This window comes from Mesoplodon densirostris, chromosome 2 (genome assembly GCF_025265405.1).
Source record: "Mesoplodon densirostris isolate mMesDen1 chromosome 2, mMesDen1 primary haplotype, whole genome shotgun sequence".
NCBI classification, from domain to species: domain Eukaryota; kingdom Metazoa; phylum Chordata; class Mammalia; order Artiodactyla; family Ziphiidae; genus Mesoplodon; species Mesoplodon densirostris.
The window spans coordinates 33,977,729-33,994,334 of record NC_082662.1 but is presented as its reverse complement, the minus strand read 5'-3'; the positions used below and the strand labels follow the sequence as shown (position 1 = coordinate 33,994,334).

General features: G+C 42.6%; 1 protein-coding gene and 1 non-coding gene across 3 annotated transcripts; both read right to left on the bottom strand.

The window, feature by feature from the left end:
• Positions 1-1,144: 1,144 nt before the first annotated feature.
• On the bottom strand, positions 1,145-15,057 carry ZFP69B (ZFP69 zinc finger protein B). Of its 2 annotated transcripts, XM_060089588.1 has the most exons (6): positions 14,973-15,057; positions 14,042-14,476; positions 10,092-10,177; positions 7,546-7,672; positions 7,185-7,280; positions 1,145-3,592 (listed from the first exon to the last, which is right to left on the bottom strand). In XM_060089588.1, exons 2-6 carry the CDS (start codon positions 14,166-14,168, stop codon positions 2,424-2,426), a joined length of 1,605 nt encoding a protein of 534 aa, XP_059945571.1. In that variant the 5' UTR covers positions 14,169-14,476; positions 14,973-15,057; the 3' UTR covers positions 1,145-2,423. The 2 variants fall into 2 exon arrangements, with proteins under 2 accessions (XP_059945571.1, XP_059945573.1); XM_060089590.1 differs by lacking the exons at positions 14,042-14,476; positions 14,973-15,057 and having other exon boundaries at positions 7,546-7,692; positions 10,092-10,141.
• LOC132484811 (small nucleolar RNA SNORA12) lies at positions 7,889-7,984 on the bottom strand. Its single transcript, XR_009531359.1, has one exon. It is a non-coding gene; the product is annotated as a small nucleolar RNA SNORA12 (small nucleolar RNA).
• Positions 15,058-16,606: the final 1,549 nt, after the last annotated feature.

Here is a 16,606-nt window from a genome sequence, read left to right as displayed (position 1 = left end):
AGTGACAGGTTGCAGTATTAAGTAGCATGGTCAGAACAGGCTTCAGTGAAAAGGCAACACTGAGCAAAGATGAGAAGGGAAGGGTAGGATGTCTGAAGGAACAGCTAGTGCAAAGGCTCAATGGCAGGAAGAGGTTGGAGTTCAGAAGAAAGGTCTGGGCTGGGGACGTGAATTTGGCAATTAAACAGAGATAGTATTTTAAGCTATAAGACATTATATGAGATCACTGAGGCAGGGACTCACTGAGGCAGAGAAAAGTGATGGTCATGCCTTTCACTAAAAGAAGCAATCAGAGAAATCCAAATTCTTGGGAAATATAAGACCATAGAAACATGGACAAACACATATAAGGAACAGTGAGCATCCTCACTCTGTCCTCTGCCCATCAAAGTCATACAGGACTTAAGAGTTAGAAGCCAGTTGTTTTTTGTTTTTTTTTTAAAGTAAATATACTAATAGAAAATATCTAGATATAATAGTATCTATTCTGGATTAACAGCTTTACTTTTGATAGTTCACACAATGCTCAGGCAGTTGAATTGTTTGTTCTTCCATTTAAGAGTAAGAAGTTGAACTTGACCAATCTTCAATTATGTTTGGAAGGATGCAGTATTTATAAATACAGTGAAGTACTATGAATCAACTCCTCCACTTCTTCTCTCATACTTCCCTGCCTCAGTTTGGCCCGTGGTCACTTTCTCCCTGGTCCTCTTTGGTGGTCCTCTAGATGTGTTTTTCTGGGGCTATCTCAAAAACCCTCCTACTCAGCAGAAAGCACACTTTTGAATCTAATACTGTACATTTGGCAAATGGAAAGTCAAAAACAATTAAAATGACAGCCACCAATCTTAATATATCTATCTTCAAAAAAACATCAATAAGTATTAAGGAATTATGGCTTAATCTTCTTATGTGTAATAATGGCATTGCAGTTAAGTCTTAAAAGAGTGGTGGTTTTCTTTTAGAGATACATCTCAAAGCTCTTGTGGATGAACATAAAAGCATCATTATGAACTAAAGTCTGCATAAATATCTCCATAAATAATTCCTAGGTTTCCACAATAGCATTATAATTGTGATTAAAAAAAATTTTTTGCAACAAAATACCAAAGGAATTGGTAAGGAAATAAGATTTTTGGCATAGATATAAACAAGCATACAAATTTGACATTAAGTGGCAGTCCATTGTCAGTATTAATCATTTTACATACTCTATAGCAGGAGTGGCAAACTACAACCCTCGGGCTAAATGCAACTCAAACTTGTCTTTTAAATAAAGTTTATTGGTACACAGCTACACCCATTCATTTGTCAGTGGTTCTCAAGTAGGAACTACCTTGTCCTCCAGGGGACATCTAGCAATGTCTGGGGAAAGTTTTGGTCATCACAATGGATGAGGGGACTACTGGCAACCAGTGGCCAGGGATGCTGCTAAACACCCTATGATGCACAGGATGGCTGCCCATAACAAAGTATTTGGCCCCAAAATATCAGCAGTGCCAAGACTGAGATACCCTGATTTATATATTTTCTCTGGATGTTTCTGCAATAAAATGGTAGAGTTGAGTAGTTCTGAGAGAGGCCATATGGCCTACAACACCTAACATATTTACTATCTGGCCCTTTATAGAAAAAGTTTGCCAATTCCTCTCTATAGAAAACCATAAAATATAAGCATCTCATGTATAGCACATTATCTATCAAGTCTAGAAAACTCCCTTTAACATTATTTCTTCTAGAAATGAGACAACTGACATTTTTATTTATACCTCTTCTAGCCATATAAAGGGCTATAGTAAAGATTATATTTTATTCTGGTTCATTAAAGGGATATTTAAAACAGTGACTCTCAAAGCCAATCACAGATCACTGGCCTGTTGTGATGATTTCACTGGCCCACAGTGAAATGAGAAAAATAAAGACAAATTTGGGAGATTTTCATAAAGCTAAGTTAATTCAAATGTAAAGGGCTGTTTTCTATGAATATATCTTTCCTGTATTTTTAAATATTAAAATGCCCTTTCTTCTCTGAAACAATGCAGATAATAGGTAGTTGTTTGTTTGTTTGTTTGTTTGTTTTGTGGTATGCGGGCCTCTCACTGTTGTGGCCTCTCCCGTTGCAGAGCACAGGCTCCGGACGCGCAGGCCCAGTGGCCATGGCTCACGGGCCCAGTCGCTCCACGGCATGTGGGATCTTCCTGGACCGGGGCACAAACCCATGTCCCCTGCATCAGCAGGCGGACTCTCAACCACTGCGCCACCAGGGAAGCCCAGTAGTTTTTTTTTAATATGGCAAAATTAATAGTTGTAACATTGGGTCAAACCATTAAAAAAATTACTGGTTCTTGAAATCTAAAAGTCAGAAAACCACAGATTTAGAGGCTTTTGCTCCGATTTGGGGATTCTTTGATGTTGAACATATTTCACATATCATTGATGAAGGTATTTCTTAAATGTGTTTTGCAATGTCGAATAAGTGATGAACTACAGCTGAAGGCTTTTCCACATTCATTACAATCATATGGTTTTTCTCCAGTATGAATTCTCTGATGTTTAGCAAAGGATGAATCATGCCTGAAGGCTTTCCCACAATGACTGCATTCATAAGGTTTCACTCCAGTGTGGACTCTTTGATGGATAGAAAGATGTATTCTCTGGCTAAAGGCTTTCCCACATTCCTTACATTTATATGGTCTTTCCCCAGTATGAGTTCTCCGGTGTTGAGTTAGGTATGTGCTGTGGCTGAAGGTTTTACTGCATACATTACAAATATAGGGTTTCACACCAGTATGAATAATCTCATGTTGCCTGAGGTGTCTAATTTGGAAAAATGCTTTTCCACAGTCTTTGCATGTAAAAGGTTTCTCTCTGACATGAGTTCTCAGATGCTGGATCAGCCCAATGCTCTGGCTGAATGCTTTCTCACATACACCACATTCATAGGGTTTCTCCCCAGTATGAATTCTAACATGTTGAGTAAGAGATGATGGATGTCTGAAGGTTTTCCCGCATTCTTTACACTCATAGGGTTTCTCACCAGTATGGATTCTCTGATGTGGAATAAGGGATGAACTTTGGCTAAAGGCTTTTCCACATTCTTTACATCTGAAAGGTTTCTCTCCAGTATGGATTCTCATGTGTTCTGTAAGATGAATGAGCTGTTTGAAGATTTTTTCACAAATATTACATTCAAAGGTTTTCATTCTTGTGTAATTCCTTGAGTGATTAATCAAACCTAAATTGTATCTACTTTTCTTTCTAGATATGTCATGTTTATGGTGTCTTTTTCTTGGAGGATCTATTGGTCCTGGAATAACTTTTGAGCACACATTAATACTTCTCACACATCTGTTAGATTCTTGGCCTCTTTCCTGCGTGAGTGTTTTCTTGTGGATCAAGGGGATTTGCCCTGCACCCATTCCTTGGTTCTCCTGGTGGTTTTCTAACTTACGACATTTGGAGTCCCTTCCCAATGTGGAAACCAAGGTGCTTCCTCTCGTGGACCTTTCCATCATCAGGTCATGGTATAATTCTTCCCATGAGATGTCACTCTTTAAGACTGACTCTTTGGTTTCTGTTTCATCCTCCAAGTCTGAAAGAAACCCCAAAATATAAATAACTCATATTCACTGAACTTTAAAAAATAAACGGCCACAGTGAGAACAGGAGGGAAAAAATATATATATACTAGGTACGGGAGGGTTGGTCTGTCTTCAGATAGGATCCTGCCACCTAGAAAGCTGATGTGAAAGTAACAAAGTGGTCAACACAAAGAAGCTGTTAAAATTATGTAAGGTGACTTTAAAAATTGGGAGGAGTTCATCCATGAGAATTGCAAGAGGAAATGGACTAAGAAGAAAGCATCACTGGAAGGGCAAATATCAAGAGATAAGACAAGGAGATAAGAATTCTAACATGATATCATCTCGAGCTCATATTCCTATGACAAAATTTTATTTACTTAGAAAAATTTAAGTATCTCATACTCTGTGCATGTTAAAATAAAACATCAAATAATATAGAAATGCATTCACTGAAAAAGGACAGCCTCTCTCAATCTCATCCCCATTTCCTTTAATCTCTTAAAGGAATTTGGAATGCATCTGTTCAGACATTTCTCAATAATACACACAAGTGAATGTGTACATTTGTGTATATATGGTTATAAATATACATTTCTACCCAAAAAAGGGGATCACGGAATACATATAGTTATGCGTCTGTTTTTTTTTAAGCTCAGTTATATGTCTGTACATTTAGATTTATCTCATTCTTTTTAACAATGGTATTACATTCTACTTACAGACATATTTGTTTGACTTTACTAAAAAATATTTAGGTTGTCTCTGATTTTTCACTTTGTCATTATATGTAAGTTTGTGTACACTCCTGTCAACGTTTCATAGGATTTACTAAAAAGAAAGTATTGGGTATGTGTATGTGGGCTATCAGTGAATATGGGTGCCCTTCCCTGCAAACTCACTGGATTTTTATCAATCTTCATAATTTCTGCCTATATAAGAGGTGAAAACTGATTTCTTAATTTGTGACAAAACATTAATTACACTGTAAAATCTTAAAAGATAGAGAATATGTATTTTATCCATAGTATACATGACACAGCATTTTTGGATGAGGGAGTTTCCTGGATTTTTACTCTCTATTCCTATCCAACCATTCTGGACCCTGTCATCCTAAAGCACCAATATTTCCTGTTCATGGCAAAATCTTAGTCCCCAGAATGTCTAACCTCATTTTAGTAATAGCACATACAAAGTACTTGGTAATAGCTGAATAAATTTTGGAGTAGACTCAAAAAGCAAGTAGAGATGTTTGGATTACTTACTACAGGGAATAAGGAGGCATTTAACTTTTCTTTTTAGGGTAAAAACAAGATAAATGTGATAATTTCAAGTGGTCAAATCTGGCAGTAACATTCAAAATGATTCAGAAAGAAAAGGAAGACATCAACAAATGCAACTAGAAATTATAGTAATTGGCATGGGATGATGGGAACCTGGCTTAGCAAGGTATCAACAGAGGTGAAGAGTAGAAGTGGACCTAGCAGGTAATATCAAGGAAGAAACCACGGAGAATGAGGGAAAAACAGAGTAGAAAGCATGATACATTCTTGCTGATACCATGATTTCTAGTCTCAGAGGCTAAAAGAACAGGAGGAGTCAGGAAGAGAACTTTGTTTGGGAGAGAAGATAGCTTCTGTTTTTGGATATGCTGGGCTTGAAGTAACAACAGCATGTCTATATAGAGATGTCCCAAACAAACACCAGGGATATGTGAGTATAGAGTTCATATGAACATATATGACAAAGATGAAAATATGGGGAATATAGATGTCAAAGGGATAGTTGAGACCATCATAATGCATTTGTGGGAGTTTGTGCAGAAACAGAACAGCAGTGTAAAAGACAGAGGCTCCTCAGGGATTGTGGCAGAGACCGTTGGCCATTCTGAAATCTCTTCTCCCTACTTCTGGCCACACAACTATACTATATTTCTCAATATTCCTTGAATTTGATTGAGTGAAGTGACAAAGGTCTCCCCCATTAAGTGAATGAGAGTGAAAAGTGATGTTAGCCATTCCAGTCTGGCCCGTAAAAACCACCCAAATGAACCCCTCTGTGCTCTTCTTCTACTGCTGGCCAAACTTAGATGATGAGGAGGCCCTCGAGGATGATGGAAACACCATGTGGAAGGAATCTCTGTCCCTGAATTGTCAGGGGGAAAAGAACTGTCCACTGAACTAAACAGATCAATACATGAGCAAGAAAATCCTATTCTGTGTGAGCCAAACTTTAGAGCCTATATACTATAGTAGTTTAGCTTAGCCTAACAAAGGCATCAATTATATATCTGCATTAAGAAAGGAGACTGATGAGAAGCATTGAAGAAGCAATAAGAGAGATAGAAGAGACAAAAATTATTAAATTAGCTGGTGGAAGAAAAGATACCAAGAAGGTAGTGTGGTCTATATAACCTAATGCTGCCCTGCAGGACAGCACCATAAGAACACAAACTGTGGCAGCTTCCCTGGTGGTGCAGTGGTTAAGAATCCGCCTGCCAATGCGGGGGACATGGGTTCGAGCCCTGGTCCAGGAAGATCCCACATGCCTTGAAGCAACTAAGCCCGTGCGCCACAACTACTGAGCCTGAGCTCTAGAGCCCACGAGCCACAATTACTGAAGCCCCCGTGTCACAAGTACTAAAGCCCACGTGCCTAGAGCCCATGCTCCACAAGAGAAGCCACCGCAATGAGAAGCCCGCGCACCACAACAAAGAGTAGCCCCCACTCGCTGCAACAAGTGAAAGCCCGTGTGCAGCAACAAAGACCCAATGCAGCCAAAAATAAAATAAATAAATAAAATTTTTAAAAAATTTAAAAAATAAAAATGGGTTGTAATTTAAAAAAAAAAAAACAACACAAACTGTGGAGTCAGAATGATTAGACAAATACTGATTCCACCAAGTAGTAGCTAAACGATCATGTACAGATTTCTTAACCTAAGAGCCTTCTTTTCCTCATTTGTAAGATGGGGTTAAAGTAGGCACAGGACTTGCAGAAGCCAGCTTGGAAAACAGTGTCATTATTACTGTTCTTAGAAGTTGAAGAAGACTTTTAAAAGCCATTGGATTTGGTAAGAAGGAATTCTGTAGTGACTTCTCAAAGAATCATAAATTATCTGAAATAAAAGTTAAATTACACAAGTTAAAAAGAGAATCAGAATTGAAGATACAGTCATAGAATAATATTTAGGAAAAAATTTAAATGGAATCATCAGAGAAAGTGAAAGTCATGATACAATAACATAAGGATCTGGTGAAGGGTACTGTCTTTATGAGGCAAGATCCATGGATAACTGAATGTACAGGAGAAAGAAACTATGATCAGGGTAAGGTTTAGAATGCTGGAGAAAGCAAGAAAACCACAAATGTCAGGTCAGGAGAAATGGTGAAGGCAGCTAACCCTGATGAGAAAGGCATCTCTTTTCCTCTGACTCCAAAGAAACTAATGAGAAGAGGCAAGTGCAGGAAAGGGGGGACAGAGTGGTAATCAGGTTTCTTGTGGGTCTCACCCAGGTGGCTGCAACCTCCCCAATGGCCTGAAGAAGCCTTTAAGCTGAACTCTCTGGCAAACATGACAAAGGCTCCATCTGCCTTGCTCTTACCTGGACTTGGACCTCCTGAAATCTCTCTCTCCATCAGCCATGGTTCTTCTCCCTTCTCCAACTGGGAAATCACACCAGGTTTGGAAAGATGATACCCTGCTCGCGAAGAAGAAGAAAACTACGTGTGCTGAGGTCAAAGAGGCATCCCAAGAATTTAAAGATTGTTCTTTGTTATCAGGCCTTCTGAAGGGTAGAGTAGAAAGACCAGGGCAGGAAAGACCACAGCAATCCTGATTTGATGTTCAGAAGGAACTAGAAATCTCTAACACAGAACCCAAAGACCAAGCATACCACTTAACTTAGAAATAAAGATTGTTATTCCAATAGGCAGGTTCTAGTTACAAGGGGGACCCATCCTTACCCACTGAGACCAGGTTCCCATAGTTCTCCAGCATCACCTCCCGGTACAGATTCCGGTGAGCAGGGGCCAGCTGCCCCCACTCCTCCTGGGTGAAGTCCACAGATATGTCTTTGAAGGTTAAAAGTTCCTAGAACATCAAATATGTTCCTTTTCAGCCAGAGTTAGGAAGTTGTTCTAACCTTGTCTAGATGCTAAGAGATTTTAGCCAAGTTTTCCTGGATACCCTCTTTTTTTTTTTTTTAAAGCAAATCCATCACAGGGGTGGAGAAACACCACTCAGCAGAGATTCTCCTCAGGCTAGACAGGTCTAGTCTACGTCAGTAGACATATGAGGTAGCCTGCCACATGTGGGAGCCCATCTCTGATGCAGGAAAGGCTAGAAAGAGATCTCTTTGTCATCAAGCCTCTGCCAGTTCCTATGGACACGCTCTTGAAAACTGGCTGATTCTCTGCTGGAGGTTACAAAACAATGCAGGGAGTGTGTAAGCTGTCTTTTCCAACTCACAATTTGGTTGAAGGCAAAATACTCATGAACTATATTAAAGAAGGTCACAGAACAGTATATAGTAATTTAGGTTAAGGACAATAAAAATCAGGAATATTTGAGAAAGGAAAGAGTTCAAAAGGGGCTAAGGCCACAAGGGAAAACAGGGACCCTGGTTGGGCTGAAAGAATTGGTTAAAATGAAAACATTTCGGGACTTCCCTGCTGGTCCAGTGGTTAAGAATCTGCCTTCCAAAGCAGGGGAAGCAGGCTCGATCCCTGGTCAGGGAACTAAGATCCCACGTGCCGCGGGGCAACTAAGCCTGCACGCTCTACAGCCCGCGTGCCACAACGAAGAGCCCGCTTGCTGCAAGGAAAGACCCCGTGTGCCACAACTAAGACCTGATGCAGCCAAATAAATAAATATTTTTTTAAAATGAGAACAGGGCTTCCCTGGTGGCGCAGTGGTTGAGAGTCTGCCTGCCGATGCAGGGGACACGGGTTCATGCCCCGGTCCGGGAGGATCCCACATGCCGCGGAGCGGCTGGGCCCATGAGCCATGGCCGCTGAGCCTGCGCGTCCGGAGCCTGTGCTCCGCAATGGGAGAGGCCACAACAGTGAGAGGCCTGCGTACTGCAAAAATAAAATAAAATAAAATAAAATAAAATGAGAACATTTCAGCATGGATAAGACCCTTAGCTGGGTACTTCTGTTAGTAAAAAAAGTATGTGAGAACAGCACATTTTTAGAGGGAGCACGAATTCTGCCTAGTAAGGAAGATTCCTTGACCAAAGCAGACACTGCATTGTGAGGTACAAGAGCCTGTTATGAATGATCTACACAAATTAAATAACCATTTGGGTTATTTTTTTAAAATATTACTAAATGCAAAGAGAACCCAGAAGCCAGAAGGCTGAGATAATAACAAATTCCTTAAGTATGGAATTAAGACTATTTTAATGCTTTTTATGTATTGTAAATAATTCTGGAATGCATTTCAGGCCTACTACACACTAGCCTCCATATTTAACCCATGAATTTGAGGAAGGTTAAAGACATGGGACTAAACCCTGTACCATGTGATTTTGGAAGTTATGATCACTCCACTTTAAAACTCTTTTGTTCTCTAATAATATCTCCTTCTATATTGGTTTTCTCTGATTACTCTCTAATTCTCTTGAGTTTCCCTATGCTTCTGGGGTTTGGCTGTGCAGAGCTTTGCCTGCCAGTGCCACTGGTTTTCTGATGAGCTCATGTATGATACACAGACCCTATTAAACTGCTCTTGGAAGTTCTCCTTCCTTTTCTTCTTAGCCTGTTTAGTTTGTGTCCTTTAGGACGTGTCAGTAGCTTCTCTACTCTATCTACTCTACTCTATCATCTATAATTCTGCTCCAGGACATGACCAAAAATCCTTTCTTAAAGGTCATTAATGAAGTGTATACATCTCCAAGAATATCAGAACCTCTCTGTTCATTTTAAAGTGTTGCTTTAAATATATTTTACAGTGCTTGTCTTTCCCCTGGATGACATCTTGAGATGCTTAAGGGCAAGAATTATATTATATACTTTTCCTCTCTCTTACACACACACACTCACACACATGATTTTTAAATTTGTTGTATAAATGACTAGAGGTTTGCTAGAAACAAGAGGGTTTCTGAGGAAGGTTACGACAGGTGGGGAAAATGCCTGTGAAATCAATCCATGCAGCCTGGTTTCTAACAGGCTAAGAAAATCCAATCCAGGAAGTCGAGTCAAAGAAAATCGAAGCCAGGGCTCTTAAAATCTGAGAAACAATTTCAAGAAAGTGACAGAAGGGCTTCCCTGGTGGCGCCGTGGTTGAGAGTCCGCCTGCCGATGCAGGGGACACGGGTTCGTGCCCCGCTCTGGGAAGATCCCACATGCCCCGGAGTGGCTGGGCCTGTGAGCCATGGCCGCTGGGCCTGCACATCCGGAGCCTGTGCTCCACAGCAGGAGAGGCCACAACAGTGAGAGGCCCGTGTACTGCGAAAAAAAAAAAAAAAGAAAAGAAAAGAAAGTGACAGGAAACTCCAACCTACCTGGGATTCTGCTGTCAGGGACCCAGATGTCACTTCATCCTCAAAGCTTTCTCCCCGGGTCTCATCAGCAACCTGAGATAGCAGAACTGGGAAAGGAAAAGAGCTATGAGGTTTGCATCTTCCCTGATCCCCCAAATAGAAAAACTGCCTGCAGACCTGCTGAATATGACCCCTCTCTCGATACATTCAATCCAATGAGGGACATTCAGAGCAACTCAAGAGCAGGCTGGAGCCTCCTTAATGAGGAGGATCTGCAGTGCGTTGATTGGGGGATTAATGTTTCCCAATGGCCAACGCTGGTCCAAAAGCACAGACCTACCAGGCCATTCCTTTGTACAAAAATCCTCAAAGGTTCCCCACTTTCAAGAAAGAAGAATCCAAACACTTTACCATAGACTTCAAGATCCTCCACAACCAGTCCAAAACTGCTTCTTCAAGTATTACCTGCCTCTAAACACCATACTTCATCCTCTGGACACACCCATCACATAATCCTATTCACCATTCTTTGAACATACCTGGATAGCACCCACCTCAGTACTTTCCCCCAAGTCCTACTCGGTGAAAAACTGAGGTATCCTTCTAGGCCAGTTTGAGTGAAGTTTTCTCAGAGCCCCTTAATGAGAGGAAAGCTTCCTCTAGCCTGTATTCCTCCAATGCTTTTTTTTTTTTTAATTTATTTTTGGCTGCATTGGGTCTTCATTGCTGCGCGTGGGCTTTCTCTAGTTGTGGCGAGTAGGGGCTACTCTTCATTGCAGTGCGTGGGCTTCTCACTGCAGTGGTTTCTCTTGTTGTGGAGCACGGGCTCTAGGCACGTGGGCTTCAGTAGTTGTAGCATGCGGGCTCAGTAGTGGTGGTTCGTGGGCCCTAGAGCACAGGCTCAGTAGTTGCGGCACACAGGCTTAGTTGCTCCACGGCATGTGGGATCTTCCCTGACCAGGGCTCGAACCCGTGTCCCCTGCATTAGCAGGCGGATTCTTAACCACTGCACCACCAGGGAAGCCCCAAAGCTTGGTTTTTATCTCTACTCTGGTATCTATCTCAGGCTGCCTCCTATTATATTTATTTTTATACTTATCAATTTCAATTGAGTATTAGTATGAGTATATGCATAGAAACTGTATCTGGTTCATTTTTTCCCATCTGCTACTTAAGCACAACTAAATTATGCCAGGCTGCTAGAATTCAAGAAATACTGGCTGAAATTTGACATATTAAAAATATGAACTAGCAATTAAGGCACATGAATTATTGTCCTTGTATTTTTCCCTTAACTTTTTATCATGAATATTGAACACCCATATATCTAACACATTAAATGATCGTTAACATTTGCTATATTTGTTTCATCTATCTATATTTTTTTCTGAACCATTTCAAAGTTGCAGAAATCATACTTCCTCCCTAAATACTTCAAAGAATCTTCTCCTGCATAACCATGATACCAATTATCACACTTCAGAGAGTTAACAATAATTCCATAGGATCATCTAAATATTCAGTCCATATTCAGATTTCCTCAACTGTTCCCAAACTGTCTTTTTTTTTTTTTTTTTTTTTTGCGGTACGCGGGCCTCTCACTGTTGTGGCCTTTCCCGTTGTGGAGCACAGGCTCCGGACGCGCAGGCCCAGCAGCCATGGCTCACGGGCCCAGCCGTTCCGCGGCATGTGGGATCTTCCCAGACCGGGGCACGAACCCGTGTCCCCTGCATCGGCAGGCGGACTCTCAACCACTGTGCCACCAGGGAAGCCCGCCCAAACTGTCTTTTATCCTAGAGTTTTTCTAGTTAAGGCTCACACATTTTAAGTGGTTATTATTCAAAGTCTCTCTTACTCTAGACAGTACTTGCCTTTCTTTCATGACACTGGCATCGACGTACTGTATCCTCATGGTGGGGTTTCTCTTATTTCTCCATCCCCTGTATTTTCTTTAAACCAGAAGTTCAGCCTTTAAGATTAATTTGGATCAGGTTAAACATTTTAGGCAGGGATTCTTCATGGGTGATACTATGTGCTTTATATTACATCACCCAGAAGGCACAAAATGTCGGGTTATCCCATCATTGGGACACTTGGTTAAGATAGTGATCACTAGGACCTCCCTGGTGGCGCAGTGGTTAAGAATCCATCTGACAATGCAGGGGACACGGGTTCGAGCCCTGGTCCGGGAATATCCCACATGCTGCAGAGTAACTAAGACCGTGCGCCACAACTACTGAGCCTGTGCTCTAGAGCCCGCAAGCCACAACTACTGAAGCCCACACGCCTAGAGCCCGAGCTCCGCAACAAGAGAAGCCACTGCAATGAGAAGCCCACGCACCACAACGATGAGTAGCCCCACTCGCCACAACTAGAGAAAGCCCACGTGCAGCAACGAAGACCCAACGCAGCCAAATATAAATACAATTATAAAGAAACAAAAGATAGTGACCACTAGATCTTGTCACTGAAAGAGTATGTCCTTTCTCTGGCATTTAGCAAGTGATTTGTGGGGGCCAAACCCTGACACCATGTGAATATCCTATTCCCTACCAACCTTCCAATTACTTCATTTACAGTAAAATATGCTATCATTCTTTCTACGTTTATTATTGGCAGGTATTCTCTGAAGAGGATGTAAAAAGCAAGGTAAATGCATCCTTCATTCCCATAAAATCTATTTTCAATGTAAGAAATCAGTGTATTAATCACTTCCAATGTGGCAGATGAGTTTTCTCCCCCCACCCTCTGTTATATTTATTTATTTTGGGGGAGGGTCCTAAATTCTTTTTCATTTTAAAAAATTTTTATTGGAGTATAGTTGCTTTACAATGTTGTGTTAGTTTCTGCTGTACAGCAAAGTGAATCAGTTATACATATACATATATCCACTCTTTTTTTAGAGTCCCTTCCTATTTAGGTCACCACAGAGCATTGAGTAGAGTTCCCTGTGCTATACAGAGTAGGTTCTCATTAGTTTTCCATTTTATAAAGAGTAGTGTATATATGTCAATCCCAATCTCCCAATTCATCCCATCCCCCCTACCCCCCTTGGTAACCATAAGTTTATTTTCTACATCTGTGACTCTCTTCCTCTACTTTAAGTGTCATCATGAATGTGTGGAATTTTACTTATTTAAGGTGTTACAATCAATCTGGAGACTTAGGGCTTCCCTGGTGGTGCAGTGGTTAAGAATCCGCCTGCCAATGCAGGGGAAACGGGTTCGAACCCTGGTCCAGGAAGATCCCACATGCCACAGAGCAACTAAGCCCGTGCATCACAACTACTGAGCCTGCACTCTAGAGCCCACCAGCCACAACTACTGAAGCCCATGCTCTGCAACAAGAGAAGCCACCACAATGAGAAGCCCACGCACTGCAATGAAGAGTGGCCTCCGTTCGCTACAACTAGAGAAAGCCTGCACCCAGCAACGAAAACCCAACGCAGCCAAAAATAAAATAAATAAAATAATAAATACATAAATAAAAGGCCCTTTAAAAAAAATCTGGACACTTAAACTGTCTCCAATTTGAACCGGGCTTCTGCATCCTTCTGGTAGACGTCCATTGGTCTTTGAGCTCTTCCTTGCTATTCTAGCACAAGATATTCCAGTCTTACCTGGTACTTTCCCTACTGCCTTCTACTTCTGAACTACCCACCCAATACCTGGACAGGTCATTCATTTGATTCACATTTCCTCACTGTAAAATAAGGAAAATCAGGCAAGTCCTCCCAGCCCCACACACTAATGGGGAAGATAAAAAGAAATATCATACACAGCTATGACACTGAAATATTAGTTTTAGTCCAAACTAACCACTACTACTTGGGAAAACCCCAAGCCAGGAGCAATAATCAAGAACTCCAGAGACTTTTTACCTAAGCAGATGCTTCTGCTCAGGTGCCCACTTTCCTTCCCACCCTAGACGATGCTGCTCTGCCTCCCTCCCACCCAACAGTCTATTCTCACCTTCTCCTTCAAACATCTTAGTCATGTCCTCCCACTGGGGCGCCCCCTCCGTGGCCTTCTTTGGATGGTGCAACTTCACCCAGGTGCTGGCCTCGACGGGCAGGGTGATTAGGAGTCTCTGAAGCATGATAACTTCAGCGCTCCTTTCTGGCGAACTGTAGCTCAGCTCACAGGGCAGAGAGTCCTGACAGGGCTTGTCCACTTTTGATGAGGAAACTGCCGGAAACTGACGGGAGGCTTCACAGTTGCACAGGTGTCCTCCACTCTCAGGAACCCAGCGAACATACAGCACCAAAATCCGGAGTCTGGACCTTTTTACTCCCTAGGCTCTCAAGGAACACCTCCCATCCTTGCGCTCCATCTGTCTCCTCAGCAGGCAGCGGGAGGCTCCAGGTGTTTATTCTAAATCGCCAAGTCTACAGGCCCCTAGCCATGCTGGTTAGAAAACATCAGTCAGCAAAAGGATCCGTTAAGTTCAATCACATGGTCAGAATTCTAGAACTTGCACCAATCACTGAACATTGTTTACAAAAGATACATGGAGACCGTGGACAGTCCATATGGTCCAAAACACTGTGCTGGGGTCATGAAGCATAAAGGGATAAATAAAACCCAATTCTTTGTTTTAGGCAGCACTAGGTTTAAAGTAGTCTGAGATTTGGAGTCAAAAAGGATCTGGCTTTGAATCCCAGCTCCTTCCCTTGCCGGCTGCGGCAAATCCCGTAACCCCGCTAATCCAGTTTCCTCCTCCCGAAATGGAGAGGATAAACCTTTTCTCCAGGGCTGAACCGCCCGGCCCTGCCCTCGCAGCCTTTGTCTGAGCCGACTCTGGGGCGCGGGGCACACTGCGCGCCACGGGTGACGGCGGGCGGGGCCGAGGCGGCGCTACCCGGCTTGTCCCCTTCCCAGACCCAGGGGAGCCCTGGCTCACCCCTCTCACCAGCTCGGTTCGCACGCCCTAGCCCTCCCGCCGCGACGGACCGGTCTCCGCGCAGTGCCAAGGTGCCCCACGTAGCGCAGCCCGGCTGGTGCGCCTGCGCGGCAGCAGCCTCCGCGCGCGGTTCCCGGCGTCCTGCGGGGCAGCCTGTCCGCTCGCCGGCGCCTCCCGGGATGCGCCCCGGGATACTGTCCGATCACTCTCCGTTTGCACGCAGCTCGGGACCCGAACCCAGGGAGAAGCAGCCTGCTCCTGCGAAAGGAAACAAAGCCTGTGTTCCCGTCCCCACCGAGACTAGTGAATAGAACCGGCTCCCCTCTGCCAGGCATAGACGTGTGAATATTTCCGCCGGGAGATTTGAAACCCTTGACAAAGGGAAACATCTGTATGTCTTTTTTGTCGAAACAACATTGGTGTAAAAGAATCCATACCACTTTCACTTAATATGTACGTGGAAAAGACTGAAAGTGGAATGGAATCCAGTGTTTCATTAAAAGAATACCACGGTCAGGTAGTTGTTTGTCCTAGTATTCAATAAGTTCTTACGTTAATTGCCTTCCTTATATTTCTAAAACGCCACAAAATACGAAATAACTGTTACCTGTAATCTCACCAAGCAGAGTAACCATTGCTAACATTTGGTGCACAGACACCTACACACACAATTTTTAAAATGCATTTTTATGTATTTTCTGCAAAAATGATTACACTGTAATGCTGTTTTATTTTCTACATCAATAGCCTACAAAAATAATTCAGAAAATAGAATAGAACTATGTGATTGCTGAACTTCCCTGGTGGTCCAGCGGTTAAGACTCTGCGCTTGGACTGAAGGGGGCGCGAGTTCCGTCCCTGGTCAGGGAAGTTCCGCTAGCCGCGCGGTGCGGCCAAAGACAAAACTCCACAACAAAACAAAAAAAACTATGTGATTGCTAGCTATTATGAACTGAATGTCTGTGTCTCCCCACCCAGCTCTCCAAATTCATATGTTGAAGCTCTAACCCCCAGTGTAGCTATATTTGGAGTAAGAAAGTACAGATCTTGGACTTCCCTGGTGTCGCAGTGGTTAAAAATCCGCCTGCCAATTCAGGAGACACGGGTTGGAGCCCTGGTCCGGGAGTATCCCACATGCCGCGGAGCAACAAAGCCCTTGCGGCCGGGAGCCACAACTACTGAAGCCCACGTGCCTAGAGTCCCTGCTCTGCAACAAGAGAAGCCACCGCAATGAGAAGCCTGCACCACAACAAAGAGTAGCCCCCGCCTCTGCAACTAGAGAAAGCCCCTGAGCAGCAACGAAGACCCAACGCAGCCAAAAATAAATTAATTAATAAATTAAATATTAAAAAAAGTACAGACCTTCCTGGGCTTATGATGGGGTTACATCCAGATAAGCCCATGATAAATTGAAAATACAGTAAGTCAGAAATGCATTTAATACACCTAACCTACCAAACATCATAGCTTAGCCTAGCCTACCTTAAACGTGCTCAGAACCCTTACACTACCCTACAGTTGGGCAATATCATCTAACGCAAAGCCTATTTTATAATAAAGTATTGAATATCTCATGTAATTTACTGAATACTGTACTGAAAGTGAACAAAATGGCTGTGTGGGTGCAGAATGGT

Excerpts from the sequence above, each read along its gene's own strand:
- ZFP69B (XM_060089588.1), bottom strand. The coding sequence starts at position 14,168 with ATGCTTCAGAGACTCCTAATCACCCTGCCCGTCGAGGCCAGCACCTGG. Across the intron at positions 10,178-14,041 it reads TAAGATGTTTGAAGGAGAAG|TTCTGCTATCTCAGGTTGCT; the intron begins GTGAGAATAGAC and ends TTCCTTTCCCAG. Across the intron at positions 3,593-7,184 it reads TTCAGGAGGTCCAAGTCCAG|ACTTGGAGGATGAAACAGAA; the intron begins GTAAGAGCAAGG and ends GGTTTCTTTCAG.